Source organism: Paralichthys olivaceus, chromosome 3 (assembly GCF_024713975.1).
Source record: "Paralichthys olivaceus isolate ysfri-2021 chromosome 3, ASM2471397v2, whole genome shotgun sequence".
NCBI lineage: Eukaryota > Metazoa > Chordata > Actinopteri > Pleuronectiformes > Paralichthyidae > Paralichthys > Paralichthys olivaceus.
Genome location: NC_091095.1, coordinates 1,727,424 through 1,747,686, shown reverse-complemented (window position 1 = coordinate 1,747,686; position 20,263 = coordinate 1,727,424). Strand labels below are relative to the sequence as shown.

General features: G+C 42.4%; 2 protein-coding genes and 1 long non-coding RNA gene across 5 annotated transcripts; 2 read left to right on the top strand and 1 right to left on the bottom strand.

Annotated features, from left to right (window-relative positions):
- Window positions 1-92: 92 nt before the first annotated feature.
- On the top strand, window positions 93-3,895 carry henmt1 (HEN methyltransferase 1). 2 transcript variants are annotated; one of them, XM_069520369.1, is made up of 9 exons: window positions 93-233; window positions 862-974; window positions 1,274-1,408; window positions 1,487-1,669; window positions 1,765-1,951; window positions 2,336-2,519; window positions 2,601-2,715; window positions 2,871-3,028; window positions 3,609-3,895. In XM_069520369.1, the coding sequence occupies exons 1-9, from the start codon at window positions 150-152 to the stop codon at window positions 3,713-3,715; spliced, it is 1,266 nt and encodes a 421-aa protein (XP_069376470.1). In that variant the 5' UTR covers window positions 93-149; the 3' UTR covers window positions 3,716-3,895. The 2 variants fall into 2 exon arrangements, with proteins under 2 accessions (XP_069376470.1, XP_069376472.1); XM_069520371.1 differs by having other exon boundaries at window positions 105-233; window positions 821-974.
- A 47-nt stretch (window positions 3,896-3,942) lies between these two features.
- Window positions 3,943-18,518, bottom strand: fam102bb (family with sequence similarity 102 member Bb). 2 transcript variants are annotated; one of them, XM_020108946.2, is made up of 12 exons: window positions 18,132-18,518; window positions 13,779-13,899; window positions 13,063-13,092; window positions 12,542-12,658; window positions 12,048-12,094; window positions 11,144-11,238; window positions 9,570-9,668; window positions 9,375-9,467; window positions 8,537-8,783; window positions 8,278-8,414; window positions 7,515-7,584; window positions 3,943-7,034 (listed from the first exon to the last, which is right to left on the bottom strand). In XM_020108946.2, the coding sequence occupies exons 1-12, from the start codon at window positions 18,275-18,277 to the stop codon at window positions 6,992-6,994; spliced, it is 1,245 nt and encodes a 414-aa protein (XP_019964505.1). In that variant the 5' UTR covers window positions 18,278-18,518; the 3' UTR covers window positions 3,943-6,991. The 2 variants fall into 2 exon arrangements, with proteins under 2 accessions (XP_019964505.1, XP_019964506.1); XM_020108947.2 differs by lacking the exon at window positions 9,375-9,467.
- LOC138406831 (uncharacterized) lies at window positions 17,939-18,537 on the top strand. Its single transcript, XR_011240234.1, has 2 exons — window positions 17,939-18,010; window positions 18,077-18,537. It is a non-coding gene; the product is annotated as an uncharacterized lncRNA (long non-coding RNA).
- Window positions 18,538-20,263: the final 1,726 nt, after the last annotated feature.

The window sequence follows — 20,263 nt, the reverse complement described above, 5'->3', positions numbered from 1 at the left end:
TCACACGGAAGAGACGACGACCGGGAGCACACCGGGACGGTTTTAAAAAGTGACGTCACCGGGAAAAAGCATCAGGTGGACGGTGGGAGACAGCGCCCCCCACCGGCCGGAGGACGTGTGGACGGTACCGGGCCCCGTGAGAAGGAAAGATGGAGCCGATATTCAAGCCGGCGCTGCACAGACAGAGGCACCAGTTCGTTATCGACTTTGTGAAGAAGAACAAGCCTCAGAAGGTTTCACACTTTTTAACAACTGGTTTAATATAAACACGTTAGCATCAAAGCTAACACTCAGAGCTAACTTCAGTACCTGAGCTAGTTAACTTCAGTACTTAAGCTAGTTAACTTCAGTATCTGAGCTAACTAACTTCAGTACCTGAGCTAACTAACTTCAGTATCTGAGCTAGTTAACTTCAGTACTTAAGCTAGTTAACTTCAGTATCTGAGCTAGCTAACTTCATTATCTGAACCAGCTAACTTCATTACTTAAGATAGCTAACTTCAGTACCTGAGCTAACTAACTTCATTACCTGAGCTAGTTAACTTCAGTACCTGAGCTAACTAGCTTCATTACTTGAGCTAACTAACTTCATAACTTGCGCTAACTAACTTCATGACCTGAGCTAACTAACTTCATTACTTGAGCCAGCTAACTTCATTATCTGAACCAGCTAACTTCATTACTTAAGCTAACTAACTTCCTGACCCGAGCCAGCTTCTTCCTGACCTGAGCTAACTAACTTCAGTACCAGAGCCAGCAGCAGTGGTTCAGCAGCTCGTTCCCGTGGTTTAACTGTAACGTGTGGTTCTTGTTGATGCAGGTTTGTTCCTGTGGTTGATTTCTACATGTCCTGGTCCTCAGGTGCTCGATCTGGGCTGCAGCGAGTGTAGCCTCCTCAAAAGGCTCAAGTTTCACCGTGAAGTTCATCTTCTGGTCGGTTTGGACATCGACGGGACCAAAGTCAAGAAGAAGATGTGAGTCAGTTTATAAATAAAATTCATCATCTGTCAAGTAAGAGTTGTATACATCTAGAATTAATGTGTGTAGTTGGAGGTATTAACTTTCTCTAAGATTAAATAATGTATAAATACAAGTAAATGTAACCATTCCACTAAATTATATACTTTACCTTCAGTTTTATGCGCAAACAATTGATGTTGTCGACTTTTCTAAGTGTAAAGAAGTGAACAAACATCCATGTTGTCAATAGATGAGAAGATGTGATGTCACTGTTTATTTTATGAACCTTAAAAAGGCTTGTGTCTTCTGTCAGGCATGCACTAGCTCCTATATCGACCGACTACCTGCAGCCAAGCTACGATCCGCTGTGCGTGGAACTGTACCAGGGCTCAGTCACAGAAAAAGACGCTCGCCTCAGAGGATTTGATCTGGTGACCAGTATCGAGCTGTAAGTTCCTCTTCGTGTTGGTTTCATCTTTCCGTTGCTCTCTGTCTATCACCGTGTTTCCTCTCCGGATGTCTCCAGCATAGAGCACCTCACTCTTGCTGACGTGGAGCGATTCTCTGAGGTCGTGTTTGGTTACATGACCCCGGTGGCCGTCATTGTCAGCACCCCGAACTGTGAGTTCAACCCCCTCCTCCCCGGACTGAGAGGTTTCAGGCACAGTGACCACAAGTTTGAGTGGAGCAGAGCAGAGTTCAGATCCTGGTACAGAACGCTCTTTGACTTTTCATATGCCGGTGAGGATTGATCCATGCTGTTAGATCTGGTACTGAACGACATCATTCAACCATCATCCTCAGGGCTCTGAAGGTGTGTTTGAAGTTTGGTTATAAGGTGGAGTTCACTGGTGTTGGACATCTGGCGTCAGGATACCAGGAGAGTGTCGGCTTCTGCTCTCAGATCGGGGTCTTTCGGCGACTCGAGCGAGGAGATGACAGCAACGTGTTGGGTGGTGACGACGCAGAGGAGGTTTTTTCGTACAAACTTGTGAGTATATTGAACGTGTTGGACCTCCTGGTGGCTCAGCTGTTGACGTGGCTTCTTTCTCGTGAGTTGCTTTAACAGCATCAGGCACTTTACTGGCCTCTGCTGGTAACTCCTACGAACTGCAGCGACGGTCTGGACACCCATACCTCAGCCAATCACGGACCTCCCATAATGTCCCATTGAAAAACAAGACCCAGTAATTAGATTTTAATAATAGTAAAAAAACTAGGCTTGCAGATTAACTCACGGTGATCTCAGTCTCTTGGTTCGAATGTTTTTACCTGATCTGCTGTCGTTGATCTGTAATCTTTGATTCTTTGATTCTCCATGTGTTCAGCTCCGAGCTTTGATCTGATATGTGTGTTTGATGTGTTTCTGTGTCAGCTGTACAGCGTTAACTATCCCAGCCTGCGTGACAACAACATCCTGCGGAGGGTCCTGGTGAGCGAGGTTGTGTGTTGGACAGAAAAACTGAAGAGATGGATGGGGAAGAAGAGTGGCGAGGGGAACGTCTATTACACACTGTTTGAGACGGAGGAAGGAGAAGAAGGAGTAGAAGAGCAGACAGGTGAAGATACAGTCCGTGCTTAGTATAGGTGCTTTTTGATCCGCTTGATCGGTTCTGTCTCTTTTTCAAACAACTCTACAGTCTGCAGAGCGGAGATGAGAAATCCAGTATTGCACTGTGAGAGAGGAGCGTCGGAGGATGAAGGAGAGTTTTGGACACATTTCCAAAGACGACAAGATTCCTGCACATCATTCAGGTGTGTTTCTGTAAGGAAGGTTAGGTGGGATAGAGTTGTCATTTGTGGTATACAGATCATGACCTGGAGAGTATTCACACCGAAATCGTTGACTGTGCATTGAGATGTGTATCACATTGGCCTCAGTGACAGAGATTCACATCCCTATTGCCTAGATGTGTGTCTGTTCCCCTGGATGTGCTGTGGTCCTGCTGTCCCAGAGTCAGCACCCTGAGTGGAAGTCTGGGTAATCTCAGACGTCTACTGATGGATGACCCCGATGTTGAACTGAGCCAGGACGGTGATGCTGTGCTTGTAAATTGCCATGAACAAGGTACTGTGGTCATCTGATCAATTTAGTTTTGTCCTCACTAGATGTGTAAAATGTAATAACTAAAATCTGTGTTATTTAGCAGGTTTGTGGTGCGTATGTATTTCCTCCACACCAATGAGACAGAGTTACTCTCAACTCTGCATTTATGTATTTCTTTTTGTAATTCAAATTATATATATTTGGTTGCATTTGTGTTCTCTTCTAATTTACTAATTTAAATTAACTACTAAACCAAAATTATGGAAAAACTATAAAATATCAAGCCTCAGACACAGAAGTTAATAAAATCAGTCGGGTTTTAGTGAATACGACAAAATGTGAACACTTTGTTTGCTCAAAAGAGAATTCCACAGGGAAACTTCAAACCCTAAAAAATGCAGTACTAAGGTTTGTCCAGCTGATGTCACTGTTTCAACGGCACATTACGTCCATGGTGGTTTCGTAAAACTCAACAACCATCTCTCTCTAGCATCATCAGCTGATGTCACAGACTGTTTTCCTGCTCAGACTATGGAAGTGACACCTGAAATATTCTGATGTTGTGACACTGGTCGTTCATTTGTGTTTTTACACCTTGAAGAGGAGGAGGAGGATCCGGATGAGCTGGAGGACAGCGGGTACGAACAGGCCAGCAGGCACCGGTCCGACCCTGCAGAACAAGAGGAGGACTGGGAGGCAAATGTTTGACCTGGAGGATGCAGCTTTTGTTTCCAGGACAAAGTAGGTCTCTTGTTCAGATTCAACGAGGCTTATTTGGAATGCAAGTTTTTGTTTTGAGTATGCATCCAGTTGTTAAAGAGAGAATATATAATTTAGTCTTTAAAATGAATTCAAATGTAAAAATCACAATAAAACTGTGAGATGTTATTATTGTGAACTCTGGGAGCTTAACGAAGACGATCTGTACACACTGAGGCTTTTACAGAGTTTTATTCAGTGCAAGGTACACGTCAGAAGCATCCAGTACACTTGTTAAGGAAGCAAATGTTGGTCAAAAATACGAGTCTGTAACAGGAAACACTGGACAGTGTCAGAACAGAACGTCACTTTACAGGAGAATACATATTACAGTTTTATAAAGACAACAGCTTCACAGAAGAGAAGAAGCAACCATGTTTGGAACAACATGTTAGGTACCAAGATGAACACACCTGCGTCACACAGGTGTAAGTGATCTGATTCCAAAAAAAAGACATAATATAATGTAATATTTGATATTTGGTAGCCATACACTTAACACTGTCTGAACTATGTAGTGCTGATGACCCCCCCCCCCCAAAAAAAAATATATTTAGCAAAAATATGGCACAATATCAGCAATGATAGTTTCAAAAACAAAGATAATATGTTAACACAGGAACATTTAAACCATGCTGAAACACAAAATGAGAACATTGATTTACAGTAACACAGAAGTTGGAGCTTCGAACAGTACGTGATGAGAACAGAATGACTTGCTACATGCTAACAGGCAAGAGAAATCATCTCTTCAGTGTGGAAATATCAAGATTAAAAAATAGCACGGTATCAAATTAGAAAAAAAAAAAAAAAAGATGACGTGGCAAGTTCTGCACGCTCGCTAACGGACGTCGCAATCATGCAGAACGTAGAAACGGAACACTGACGCATAGTTAAAACACCGTACACTGATGATACGTGTGCAGATATCGATATAACATGTTTATAGTTTGACTAGAAGAGGGAGTATCTTGGCTCTACTGTGGGTAATGACAGGAGACAGGAGATTACAGATGGTGTACAGTCTGTTTACGGTTTTTATGATGTGTCTAATATTACCATTAGTTTATGCATAGGCCTGACGAGGTCCCAGGTACGTCAGTGTGTTGTGTACTTTGGCTGATTTGCTCTCAGTCTAACAAATTGTTCACTTAATCCCCTATTGATGCAAATCATCTGCATGCGTGACACAATTCTCACCGCGGTGTTGTCATTAGCTTTTTCTGCAGCACTAAATGTTAATGATCTGCTCGCTTGAGCCAACAGCTGATATGTTGCTAGGAGACACACGCACAGGAAGTTACTGCATTACTCTGGGTCGTATTTTCTCTATGGCAGTGGATTAGTTAGTTACTAGTCCTTCACTGTACTGTACACACTACAGTATTGATCAGTCACACTTCATGAGATCACAGCTGCATCACAGGATCTTGTTCACTGACGTAAGCGTCCCGGTCAGCGGGCGAGCTCACGTGGCAGGAAAGCCTAGCCAAGCGTAGGAATACATAATAGCATGTCTATCGTAGGAGATCCTGTTCTGTTTAGAGATGCTCCGACATCGATATCAGCGTCAGAAATGCCTCTCGATACAGGAATCAGCAAGAAAGCAACTCTATGTCTTAATCTGATACAATGTTTTTAAAGGTTACGAGTTTCACCTGGATAAAAGTGCAATTTTCTTTTCCTGGAAGTCACTTCTTCTTCTTCTTCTTCGCAGCTCCAAAAAAGCAGTTGTGCTTCGCTGCCACTGGCAAGTACTGTTTTTAGAGAGGCGAAGAAGAAGTGATTTCTGGTAGTGTAGCGGGTTCAAATGTCAGAAATATCTCATGCTGAGAAGTCCAACAAGAAATACGACGTATGCCATTTGCTTGACTTCAGTTTCAATGGATAGTGTTGCCATTTACAGCACTTGCAATAGGCCGCACAACAATGATAGAACTTCTCACTTCCATACAGGGTTAGAAGCATTCAACCATTAAAATATATCACAAATCATTTGTATCAATGCTCTGGTATCAGATCGATACTCGTTATCGGCCGATACACAAAGTCCAGGTATCAAAATTGGTATTGGGGCAGGGAAACCGGTGCAGTTAATGTTAGCTGCACTGAGTTTGTGTTTCCCTGTCACTCACAAATATGGCTATCGCTCGTTTTCGCCAATTATGTGCAGTGCAAAACAAATTTAAAAAAAATCTGATCAGCCATTGTGTCCAGAACCAGAATATAATTTTTAAATGTTATGGTATTTTGACAGTATTTTATTTGTTTATGGCAAAGCAAACTTTCATGTTTGCGTCTTTGATTAAAAACCTCGTCTCTGCACTTTGCCTTCATACGGCTGAGTAATACTGCAGGATTTTCTAAAACAGTCTGTTGCTGATATGAACAGAGGCCTCTATAATTATAAGTAAGTAAATAGACTTTATCTCCTATTTTCTCTTTCAAAGTACCCACACAGTATTTCTCACAATAGATCCTATATCCATCCACTCGTTCAAGATAACAGGATAACTGTTACTACTAACAAAAGTAGTCTTACCATATAGCAGACACACACACACACACACACACACATTCTACATTCACACATCTAAAAGCTCGAGTCCGACACCTCGTCTTTGTAGTAAAATATTCTCACCTTGCAAACACTAGAAGGTGGATTAAGGTTAGTGCCAGCAACTGCAGCTTATAGGCCAATATTAAATAGAACGTCCTATTCAGGAGGAATTCTACAACGAACACTGACACTAAAGGAATGTATTGAAAATGGATGGTCCGCTCCTCTACAGCGTAGATTCCCTTTGTTTAAATGCTGCCACTCCTCCATTAGAAATGAAACGTTCATCATTTTCTTCCAGTTTCAAACATGTGTTCTGTTTAGATGCTGGGCGACAAAGTTTACCTGAAAAACATCGAACATCTACACCCAGAACGTGAGGAGTGAGCAATTTCTGTTACACACACGTTAAATGTCTTGAACAATCAGGTCAATGTTTCATTTACATAAATTCACAGCTGTTTACATTGAGATGATCACTGCCCACCTGGCTGCTCAAAATATCTAAAAGGAAGCTACTATGTCATACCGCATATATGGACACAGGAGGGCGCTGTTGTTACTGATCAGGTAACGAGCTGTAGGAATGGAGATTGAAATGAACTCAGCCTTGTTTCCATTTTTGGATGTAAGCGGTGTGAGTCCGTCGCTAAGAGGCTGCAGGTCTAACGCTTTATCACCACCTGCTCGTATGCTCCAGCACCAACCCTACGAGAAAAAACAAGAAGATAACATAAAAAAGAATTAGAGGAAAACTCCAAACTTATAACGCTTCTCATTTAGTCCTTTTTCTTTTCTGCACCAAACCAATAAACTATTTTTTTAATTTAACATCTGATTCTCTCTTTTTATGGGAGTCATCAAATCCAGAGAAAAGAGTAAAACCAACAATTGATCTTTTGTTTTTATTTGATCTCTGTATCTAAAGCCTGATAAACTACAGATCACTCCTTTGTGCCACAGAGTTCCATAAACTATTACAAACACATTTCTTAGATATTTAAGCTTCATTTTTGTAAAATGGGAGAAAGTTGAACTGTGTCGTCCATCTTTAGTCTATGGGAGTTGATGATTATACTGGACACCAGCCGTTATGCTCTGGAATAACAGTCACAGTTGGAACATGTGCACCAGTTTCAGCCCCAGAGGAACAAAGCACGTTGAAGATCTCCCTGTGAGTGAACTCACCTGGTGGGCAGGTGATGGCTTCCGAGGGCCGTGCTTCCTCCAGGCCCAACAAACAGCCGCAGACCTTCCTCTGAAAAAGACACGGTTGTAGTAATGTTCAGTCAGAAGAGAGCGACAGCATCCTCCTGTATGAATTCTCTAATGAGCAGCAGCTAGTTGCTAGGCAATCTATAAATACTCATGTATTGACAGCAGCTTTCTTTTTCAAGCTCTGAGCAAGATGAGACCTTGGAAAGAAAACAAAGCCCCGCTCCTCAAAGTACAAACTATGATTCATTCAACGCAGCAGTACTCCAGAGGTGAGCAGCAACTAATGAAAATCATTTGATTCATTTTATATGATTAAAAGATGTAATGAATCTTTGGACTGGCATAATCTGCTGGTGTTAGCTTCTTAAATTAAGAATCTTTATTTAACCAGAAGGTCGGCGGTTCGACCCCAGTCTTCCCCATCTGTGTGCCAAAGTGTCCTCGGGCAAGATACCGAACCCTGCATGGCTCCTTATCAGAGTGTGATATGGGTGAAAGGCAAAAACTACTGTGAAGCACTTTGAGTGTTCACCAAGACTAGAGAAGATCTATGTAACTCTCACAGATCAGATTGAACATATGTTTGACTATGACCGGAAACAATAACAATTTATACTTAATTTACAATTGAATAAACAGAGAAAAGTCTAAAATACTGCAGAGGTTGTGTCCTTCTGAAAAAAGACACAACCCTGAACAGGCTGTGTAAACGGAGCTTCCGTGTGCGTTTTACCTTCAGCACTTGAGTCCAGTAGGCTCGGTGTGAAGTCTTGACTCTGAAGAATTTTTTCCACAACATCGTCCGCGTCCACCCGCGTGTCGTCCATTCTCTTTAGCTGAGACTCCATGGAGTCTTGTTTCACTGGGTGTCTGATAGGAGGATACAGGAGAATCATTTTGACCTCTGATGGTTTCCACTGCAGTCTGAAAATGGTGTTTGTTTAAGGGCTGTGCGATTATGGTCAAATTATATTTTTTATGAATTGTGTTACCTGTTGAGTCGTTCACAGGATGAGGCGCTGTGTACAGGTGTGCCTTGTGGGTTACTAGTAGCAGTTGTGGTAGTAGTGGTAGAGACCGGGTGTTCGGGCAGTGCAGGACAGGGTCTGGACTCTCTGTCTCGGTCCTCGCTGGGTTCTGGGATGCTGCCAATGCCTGTTGAGGCGCTGCCCACTGAATGGTTTCTCCGGTGGCTGAACTCTGACATGCTGGAGGAGCGGGAGTGACCTGTACTGTAGCCTGCCAGAGAAAACAATACAGAGGCACTTCTTAAATAAATCCACAATATACAACTGTTTAAAACATGAGCTTCAAAATTACTCAGATGGTTCCCTGACTTGAATGAGGAGAATGGGATTTGGTGAAAGTGGTTCTGACTTTTGAGTTGAGGTGGTGATTGGGGGAATGCCACAGATCTTGCAGTTGATTGGGCAGCCGCTCAAAATAAGGGTTAGGAAGTTTAAATGTAATAAAATGTGTTGATATTTGGATGTTTGGTTTCTCGATAGATAATTATTATTTTGCTTTTGTCCGCTTCACCAATTAAAGAAAAATGTAAAAGATTTACAATCTAAACTTTAGAAAAAGCATTTTCAGGCATTTAAATGTCCTGTAAACCCAATTTGCCGTTAACATTGTGTTTAATGATTCAGCATTTCAGTAGAGTAGCAATGTCACCCACACAATCACGTGTGGTTCAACTCTGCATCACGGACACAGAGGAGCAAACTTCACTCACACTGTAACGATCGATCGAGAGTCACAAGATGTGGCAGGAAATACATTTTCACATTCAGAAGTAGGCGACCATTAGAGCCATTCTCAGCGCACCTCTCCACTTCCTGTGATCTCGTGTTACAGTCATCCGATCAGCCTCTAATGGAAACTCGAGCTTCAGGTCTGAACTGCTCTGGTGGAGTGACACTGGAAAATAATTTCATCACTTCTCTCATACATATATAGGTAGGTTGTTTGCCGTCCACATCAGGCCAGCAATAATGTTCTTTAGATGTGGGGTTTCCCTACCTGAGAGTTTGGACTGTTGGCTGGCGTAGCTGGATGTGCGCGAGTGTCCGCAGCCCCCCATGTCATCAGAAACAATCGGACACTTCCCTTCACGACTCTCTGCGAGATCAGAAAGAACAGAAGATGATGCAGGATAAGAAAGACTTGAAACCTCCACAAAAGAGTCGGTTCTAGTAGAAAACGTATACGTGCATCTTTTGATTAGTCAGGAAGAAACAACTTATTTAATACCAGGCACATTCTCTGCAGAAAAAACTCATCTCTTTGTCTCAAGTGAAAAATCATCACTTGTTTTAATTATTCCCTGGGACATTGGTGAAGATAAAAAACACCTTGCAATGTTAAAGGAAGTGATAAAAAAGTGATAGAACATTTAAAGGGTTCTTTCCTGGCTCATTTCTTTGTGGAAATCCATTCTGTGGTTTTTGTGTCGGCCTGCTAACAAACAAACCTTCAGTGTACAGAGGGAGAAAACTGACTGACTTGTGGAAAAGGTTCAGATGACCAATGAATCTATGGGTGAACCAAATATCTCATTAGATTATTTGTCCCATTCCTACGTAAAGAAAAGACATGAAGTAATTTAAAAAAATCTATCCACAAAATAACACCATGATTTATCTTAAAGGACCAAACCTCACATTTGAGCTTCTCACACACCTGCCCACTACAATCGTGCACAATCAAGACTAATGATGCTGACAGGACAGAGCCTCATCTGCAGCAGACAAACACATGTAGTGTGCACAGTCTGCACACGCAAAAAACACACCACCCCCATCGACAGACTCACAGAACGTCCTATTTTTAACCACGTGAGAGCCCACAGGGTCGGAGCAGATTGTAGCTAATCTAAAAGAGAGCTAGTTTAAATTATACATGAAAGAGCTGCACTACACTCTGCAGCATCGAGGAGGAACAAGCATTCAACACACAAAATGTGCTCACACATGAACACACACACACACACAGGGAGCAACAGAGTGAGGGAGTGGAGCAGGAGGAGACAAATGTAGCAGAAAGCGACAGCTGCAAATATTTTCAGAACAGTGGAGGACAGATAGAGAGCATGGAGCAGAAGAACGTCGTGCTGGAAGAACAGAAGTGCATAAACATGAATAATCACATGGGTTATGAAAGGAATATCTGCAGCTTCATTTCAGAACTTCATGAAGTTATAATGGCTCTATGAGCACGGCATGTGAATCCCCACACTGTGTTCTCCTGACTTCCAGATCATCTGCAGACTTTCTACGCCTGAGTATGAAGTGTGCCTCTCACTTGGACATTTGCACACATGCACCTCCTCCAGATAGAATACGGTGGATCTGCAGAGTTCAGTCTGAAAGCAGCTTTATAGGTGTAATTTTGGTTTCCAGTCAGTCGCTAGGAGTCGGAAACAGAGAGTGGATCAGGAAACAGTAACGTAGCAGCTTCTCTTGTTCCAAAATCCAGTCTGAGAAAACACTCCACACAGCTGAAGCGTTCTTTTACTAGGTCCATGTAAATGTTTGGAAAAGCTGATGGCATGACTAAGCAGAGCAGAGGAGTGTAATGTGGCGTGCTTGTCTCACCAGAAGAGACTTTCTGTGAGTCTCCTCCCCTCCGCTCCTCCAGCAGGCTCTCTCCGTCACCCTGGATCCCTATCACAGTGGCTGTGGAGGGAGGCCTGAGGACAGAGGACGATGAGGCTCAAGTTTCTTTCTTATGTTTCAATGTGTCCGTTATTATTTCAATAAAATTATTATTATTATTTGATTATTATTGTGTCTTAATCCAGAAGAAGCCAAACTAAATCTACTGATAAAGACAAAAATGAGGAAAGTTTGAAATAAATTAATCAAAGGAAAGAAAATGTATAAATATAATTCATCTTAACATTTAACTGACTGTTCGTACTGAAATAAAACAAGTTACAGCTTCAGGCATAAACATACAGGCTACTGAGGCATTTCTAGGTCAGATCTTGCTCTTGGGTAAAGCAGCATTTATTTCTCTGTACTGAAACATTCATTGACAAACTATAACCACAGTTATACGAAAGGAACTAGTACTATGACCTGTTGCAATCAGTCATGTCATCTGATTAGCTGCTTTGCATAACCCGGGATTGTTCGATCACATGAAACTTTCCTTAGTCTGAAAAAACCCATCTTAAGGAAATGTCTTAACTTTGACAGAGAATGATTTTAAAAGAATGTATCACAAGAGAGACGGAAATGAAGCAACTGACTGTCGTAAACTGTCCTAAGTCATTCACTTTTTTTTTTCCCAGTCAAACTACATTTGCAAGTGATTGAGTTAATCTAATAAAGACGATTTAGATGGAGTAACCTGATAACTGATTGGTGAAGGCCACAGACTAGAAACAAAGATGGTCGACGCATCACCACAATCCCAAATCAGTTTCATCTGTCAAACATGACGCTTCAACAGCAGACTTAGCACAACATGTAAAAGGAAGTTATGTCAACTTACGTTTTAAAACAGGGATCTCCTGACATGAGCTGTGTACTGATGACAACCTATGACAAGAAAAAGAACATTTTGCTTGTTAATTGATTTAGATGGAATTCGATGTTCCCATTAACATTTCTTCTTAGTTCGAAGACAAAGCAAAAGGAAAGGTGTTTAATCAGAGTTGTCCTGAGCTGCTGTCTGACATACACTGAACTCTGCAGATCCTCTGGATTTTTACTACGAGTGAGAGGCTCTGGTAAAAATCTTTGTCACGCAGTAGGGTTGGTATGATATGAACACTGCTCTTCTATAATTGTTTAACCTCTGGCTGCAGTCTAATGGACGACCTGGGTCATTGATGTAGTTGTCAGTGATGCTAAAAAAAAAAAAACTTTCCCTTGGCTACTTCCCAGTTGAGAAAATGACTAGGCTTGTATTCAAAACAGCAAGGTATCATATTGAAGAAATCAAATCCTGGTGTTGTGGTTGACTTATCGTGGCTTCAGCGTTACCTTGAGAATGGAGTTATCCTGACGAGTATTTTTGGTATCGTAGCCTTCCAGCAGACATCTACGGGTTGTGTTCCCTGAGCCGGCAAACTCTGCTAAATTCAGATCTGCAAAACCAAGCTGAGAGAGAGAGAGAGAGAGAGAGAGAGAATGACAAGGGGTGAACTTTTGTTTCCTCTCAGGACACAGAGATCTTTTAGCCCAGTCAGCAATGTGTCGATCTCTGAGATGTCAACGTGAGTGAAAACTCAGAGAAATTAAAAAGTATTAACACATCTTCTGCAATTTTACAGGAAAGAAAAGAGTGTGCAAGGCGAGGTCATGAATGCTCAGTAGATAATCCCATTCAAACAGTTAAAGGCAGAGTACGTGATACAATGAGCAGACCTGCAGGCAGTGAGAGCCATCTGTCTGCGACGGGCTCACAAGGCTAGCTACATCAATATGGATGATTACTGCAAATGTAGGTGACCTGGAGGTTGGGAGTATGGGGGTTGGATAACAGAAGTGTGTGAACATACTACCTTTGCATACGCCTTCCCCCCCTTCAGCTCCTGGAGACGAGAAGCATAAACATTTCAAATTAAATCGTCGAGTCTCAAAGCTTCATTTAGGCACACTTTAAATTAGTTTTAAAAAAAGGTAACCATCTGCCTGTCGAATGTGTTTGAAAGTCGACTAGATTTCAAATATACTTAGGATAAACTATGATATGTGATAAATAAATAGTAAGCGTGGTATAAATAGCCACAGCCGTGCAGTTGGACGTAATGACAGCTGCTCTGAAGAACATTTTTTAAATCCGAGTGGAAATGAGGCTCATGCATGTGCACAATGATTGAGATTTGCAAACAGAGAGCTTTATGAATCTCACAAAAACACCAAGTCTGCGTCTCGCTTTCAGTTTTAGTCTCTGTAGTTTCTGAGAAACAAAGAGGAATCACAGCAAGGCTCATCCACTTCCTTGTTTATGTAACGTGACTGATTAAAATGCATAGAGCACATTCATATTTAAGGATAAAGGTTAAAGGAAATCAAAAAGGGGTAATGATTTTACACAGTCAGTTTTCTTCTATAAAAGAATTGTTTGTAACCAACAGAATTTTATTTTACACTGACATGACCTCTGGAGTTTATTTTTAAGACCTTGCCTGTTGCACCTTTAACCCAAATATTACTTGTAGCTTCAGATTATGGATTCTAAGTGAATCTCTATCACGGTGGAGTTCAGCAGCTGTACCTTTCGGACGGATACACGACACACGCAGGGGTCCAGTACACCTGTCCCCGCGTTGGCGCTCATCTTGCAGGGGAAAGAGAATCGCCTCCTCCATCGAACGCAGTTGGCCTGCACTGGCTCCCTGTTACAGGAAATCACAAACACTTATTTCAGCAGAAGCTATAGTCAGACTGTTCCCGTCTGAACGACTCAAACTGATTAACTGTTTGGCTCAGCATCAGAATCATAATGGATCACATACCACACATGTGGGAAAAGATGTTTATTCGGAGACAACAGAAATAAACACACACAGACAATTAGATCCTCACTCTCAAGACAAAACAAACGCTGACAATGAAATAGAAACGTAGTAAAATAGATATAAATTTTTTAATATTAAGTCCATATGGGTCGTGCTCTACCAAGCACCGTCCCGTCCCTGCCTTACTGCTTGATGTTTGCAGCACAGATCAAATCTCTAATCTAGATGATGAAAACCACTTGGGTTGAGTGAACACCGGATTAACAATCCCCACATCTCATCCCTGCTGAAGCCTATTGATTCAAACTGCCAATATACGCTTGTGTGTTTATCCTCCCATTCTTCAGAACATCTAATAAAGGAACTAATAAATTCCGATCCTCTTTTCACCTATTGATTTATTTAACTGCTGGACCGATAGTTATGGTGGTGGGTGTAGCTTGTTCTAGCAAAGAAGAGACATCCATCCTCCAGCAGCTAAAAGTTAACGTGATTGCAGGCTGTAGCTTACTCCCAGTGAAAGGAGGAGATGAAGAGTGTGTGTGCGTGGGAAGCATTAGGATACCCAGATGGCTTCCCTTTCACTGGCGTCGTCTCCTCTCCCACTCACCTACCAAACTGCCTTCTGTCGAGACGGCCCACACGCCATTCACGTCAACCCATTTTTCTGGATTTAATTACAAAGATTTTCTTCTCTGATACACTGCGATGCATCAGGTGTTTGCTTTTTAAATTGAGACAAAAGGAGCCACACGCTGACGGACGGGTGCAGAAAAGGTTGAAGTGGAAGAAGTGTTGATGCAGGAGACTTAAACGATTAACAGGGTGTTGGGGATTAATGTTAAGGATGAGCAGGATTTACTGGCTTTTGTTACACAACATGTTCACTAAAAATAAAAAAGCAGCAAATGTGCGACGGACATTTTACAAACGCTGACTTCTTCCTAAAGTCGATTAGGTTTCACAGATTGAACTCCCAGACAGATGGACCCAACGTGATTCTGAAATATTCAGATTTGATTACATGAACTATAGCTCACAACACTTCTCAGTGCAGCGAAATCCTATTAGTGAGTGTGAGTAACTCCGGTTTTAAGCACTAGCAAAGCCCATCCGTCTCATCTCTCCACATGTGTCAGATATTCTGTTAAACTAAAGCTGTTCTCCCTTTAAAAGCAGCTGCTGTCAGACTTCAGACACAAACTTTCACAAGCACATGTTCCCTTAAATCTGTTTAACGTGAATTTGCTTTTCAGTGGAGAGTAACAGTAGAGCCCTGATTTATTGGTCGGCTGATAACATCTGTTGATATGAAAACTTGAATTTGACAGAAAACAAAGATCGTTTATTTCCTTTATTCAATTTCTATATATCTGGTTGTATTTGTGTGTGTTTTTTATTAACACTTAATATAATGTATAAACTGTAAAAGATCGCACCGCCCTGAGTTCAGGGGTCGGATCGGGACAAAAGTTTTGAAGTGACATTCAGATTTGCGTCAGGTCTATTCACATTGGCTGGGTTACTCTACCTCTATACTTTAAGTGCCTGTAACCAGGGAAAACATCAGGTGTTGGGATTGTTTTGATTTCTCTAATATCGGCATCGGCCCCTAAATCCATATTGCCCAGGCTGCGGAGAACATCAAGTCTCAATTTATCCATGAGACGTTTTATTTTCAAGGAAGCAAACTTATGTGATGAGGAAAACTTGTTCAGGGCTAAAACAATGACACATCCCTGGTGACAAACGACACCAAAGGAAAAGAATAAAGCTCATGAAACAACACTTCCCTTACATCCACAGTTGGGATGACTCAGGGGATCGTCAGAGGTCTAACACATCAAACTGCTTCAGAAAAACTTCATTTAATGCTCCCACACTTGTGACCACAGTTTCTTAGGACAATCTATTGAAAACATGAAAACAACAAAGAGCTGGAGAATGAAACGCTACTGAGGCAGAACAGGATGTTTTAATTATAGCCAGAATTCAACGTCTGGGGTTGTGGAATAAAACAGAACCACTTGAATTCCTCCTCTTACATGGCTGCTCAGAAATACAGAAAGAAAACTGGAGATATATTAAAACGACCCTGTTGCCATGACCTCAGATGCATTCTGATTCAGTACGTCAGGCACACTGGACCTTTCTATTTGTCCATTTTGTAAGAGCTACTTACTCTAAAGCAAACAGAAGGCTTGTTATATAATCAGGGTGAAGCCATCTAATCCCCACAGCCTCCCTACAAAACAATCACTTCCCCTTTATCCAGTGCCGGTCTAATTTATGAGGGAGCGCTTGAACAGGTTACAGGGGAGGACACTGTTTTTGCTTGTTTCAACTTGACAGCGATACCATTGTTACCATGACACTGCTGTGGACTGCAAGGTGACACTGAATAATGGGTGTAAGTCACTTCCTGTCTTTAGCGGACAAACTGGCATTTACGGAAATTCTCTCGTGGTGTTGGCAGAGCGTTGTCAGTTGCTCTGGTTGGTGAGAAACACCGTGTCACACTTCAACTATTTGTCGGTGTTTATGCAAATATTTGCTGTTCGTAGTTTCTCAGGCTTGAGACTCTTCCTTGTCCCAACATGATGATTCAAAGAAAAGCTCATTTTGACAACACCACATTGCTCTGGGGGGAATCATTTCATTCCCAGGCACATTAACCATCATCCCAGTTGACATGATATCCCATCATATGATGGGAGTCTACACCCTGACACCTTACTTCATCCTAGGTTTTACTTTCACTACTCTTGTGCCACATATGTTGAATTGATAGGTGTTTGTGTCCCTTAATCTGATTCTTACAATTGGTTTTAGTTTAAATTATTCACGTTTATTAATGTGTAATGTGTCCTTGAGCGTTTAGAAAGGCAGTGGGGTATCACAGTTATTATTATAGTGTAATATCCTTTAAAAATATCTAATCGTATTATTACTATATGTTTATATATCCTTTTTTATTTTTTCTTCAATTTCGTTTTTATCAGTATTTTTAAATTGCTATTACAACTTTTTACATTTTATTTTATAGTATTTCCTTGTCAGCTTTTGTATTACTTTCACTTTACTTTCTCATCCGTCACAAACCTGTACAAAAAGTACTATAATAATGAATTAGTAATGAAAGTACTCCCGAGCTGCAGGTCTGCGTACATCTCATTCTTTTGCACAGGAAGTAAAATCCAGAGAAGGTTGGAGAAGGTTTAATCTGAGCTGTGGATGACTTTTAAAGGTCAAACAGTCATGCACTGTCCTGATCAGCTATAATCAATGACGGGTCGATAAATCAGGACGGTAAATGATCAACGTGAGACCACAGAGGGGACATTGAAGGACAACCCAGGACAGCATCGATCCAGCAGCAGTTTCTGTACAGGAGCCCCTTCATTGCTGTGTGGGAGTGATGAGACAGATCAGCTGTTTTCACACAACCCAGTGAGGAACATGGAGCAGATGAACGTATGAATGAGCTGTAGCCACATTAGCAGACACATGTTTTGAGCCGGCTGAGCTAACATGTTTTAAAAGGCTGCCTAGCATTAGCTCGGAGTGGAGGGTGATGTTGAACTGCAGCCACAACACGACGAGTGACAGACGTGAGCTGGTTAGTGTTACACCCTGCTAGGTGGCTGGCTAGTTTAACAGCAGCTAACTGGGCTGGTGCAGCTAGTTCACCCAGGTTTAACTGAGCTAGTTCAGCTAGTTCACCCAGGTTTAACTGAGCTAGCTCGGCTAGTTCACCCAGGTTTAACTGAGCTAGTTCACCCAGGTTTAACTGAGCTAGTTCAGCTAGTTCACCCAGGTTTAACTGAGCTAGTTCAGCTAGTTCACCCAGGTTTAACTGAGCTAGCTCGGCTAGTTCACCCAGGTTTAACTGAGCTAATTCACCCAGGTTTAACTGAGCTAGTTCACCCAGGTTTAACTGAGCTGGTGCAGCTAGTTCACCCAGGTTTAACTGAGCTAGTTCACCCAGGTTTAACTGAGCTAGTTCAGCTAGTTCATCCAGGTTTAACTGAGCTAGTTCAGCTAGTTCATCCAGGTTTAACTGAGCTAGTTCGGCTAGTTCACGGTTCTGCTGGTCAGTGGGGACTCACCGGGAGGACTCCTCGGAGAAGCCGCCGTCCAGCAGCCGGACTTTACAGAAGAGGACACCGTTGACGAAGGGAACCGACGACAGCTCGTCCAGCTCGAAATCCACCTTGAACTTGAATTTCTTCTTCTTCATCATCATTAGATCCATACACGGGCTCCGAACGGGGGACACGACGCGCCGCCCGCCGCTACATCACAGCCCCATGGTGTGGAGGCGACACGGTGGTGTGGTGGTGGTGGTGGTGTGGTGTTGTGGTGTGTTGTAGTGTTGGTGTGTTGTATTGTGTTGTTGTGTTGTGTTGTGGGAGGATGGTGAAGACGCTGGTGACATCAGTGACATGTGAAGTGATGAAGAGAGAGCGACTTCCTTCCTGGCAGGGGTTTTCAAAATAAAGGCATTTGACTGCTATCCCTGTGTTGAAGGCACACACACACACACACACACACACGCACACACTTAACTCACACCTTGAATGAAACTTCACTCATTGTCTATGCGTTGGGTGAGTTTGGTGTGGAAGAACTTGACAGAGCTCCTCCCTCAACCACATCCAACACCTCTGGGATGAAGTAGAGCGGCGGAACCACTCGTCCAACATCTGTCTGACCTCGCAAATGATCTCTTCCACCAAGAAGAGTGGGCAAGACGGGACCAACTCCATATTAATGCCTATATGGCTTTATAATAGGAGGTCATTAAAGCTCCTGTAGTTGAATGTGTAGGTGTCCCAATGCCTTTGTCCATAAAGTTTAAATAGACAGATATACACAGTAGATAGAGAGAGAGAGAGATAGAGAGATAGATAGAGAGATAGATAGATAGAGTTCATTTATCCCAAATACAGATGTCTGGGATAAGATATTCCTCCGTTACAACAGCAAGGTATCAGTCACATAACACACTCAGCAAGATGTAAAAAATATAAGATCAAAAACTGTACCTACTATAAAAACATATATAGAGATGTAACCTAACTACTATATAAATATATAGCTGCAATTTCCTTTAGAATAATAAATATTTATAACATTTTAAATAGTTCACAGGAGGTTCAACATAATTGTCAGAACTCAGGTTTGTAAAATGTTTTGCTGTTTATCAAGTGTTTGTCATTCTCTGCTCATAAAGAAGGGTTACAAAACAACCTTCACTCAGGAGCCACAATTACACTTTAAACTTAAAGAATCAATGATGGCACATTTGTTGTCATGAATATCAACTATACAAAATACACATCTTTATATAATTGTTGGCCACATCTCCGTGTCCTGTGCTTTCATTCTGTGAAACACTGTGTTACATGTTCTATTGAGTCATTGATTGACTTAAACTGTCAGTTTATTAGGAACATCTAGCTCAAACTAATGCTGTCCAATTCAACAGTCCTGCAGAAAGTCTGATTGCATTGTGCAGAATCTGAATCATATTTACTGGTAGAGTTTTCAGCAGACAGAGAATGTGCTCGGATCGTTGGTGCAAAACAAAACAGGGAGAAAAGATGTGGGGGGGGGGCGGCTTCTGTTTCACGTGCTTTTATTTTTGAAATAAGTTTGAATCAAACGGATGTGTGATGTCACGTGTTACCTTGACTGATTGAAGAGAACCCTGAGGAGGCGGAAGTGCCAGAGGCTGCAGTTCACCGAGTGTCCACTTGAGGCTCCGCTCGCACGTTAAGAAGCCTGAAGTGACGTGAATCACGTGGTTTGTGGTCCTCGTGGGGAGCCGAGCTGCGGGTCGCGGTGAGTGACGTGGTTTGATTCATGTGTTCATCTGAAGAGTCGGAGCGGTGAGCGGGTGTCTGGGCCTCAGCACCTGGCTCGTTAGCTTAGCCCCGCTAGCCTCCAGGTGAGACACCTGCAGTAATGATGCTAACGGGACAGAACCGGGACGTCGTGTCTCCGTCCGCTCTCCAGCCGGGAGAAGACGCTGCCCTGCGGCGGCACGTGGAGACGCTGGACCCGGTGGTGTTCCGCCTCTCAGCCGAAGCTCAGACCCCGCGGGAGGGTCTCGAACCCCGGGAGAGTGAAGTGGTTCTAACAGACTTGTTATTTCTGAAGCTGCGTTAAAGTCATTTGTGATGTTCGTTAAACGTGTTGGTTCTAAAGGCCCAGTTTAAAACCGAGCACCGGGGCT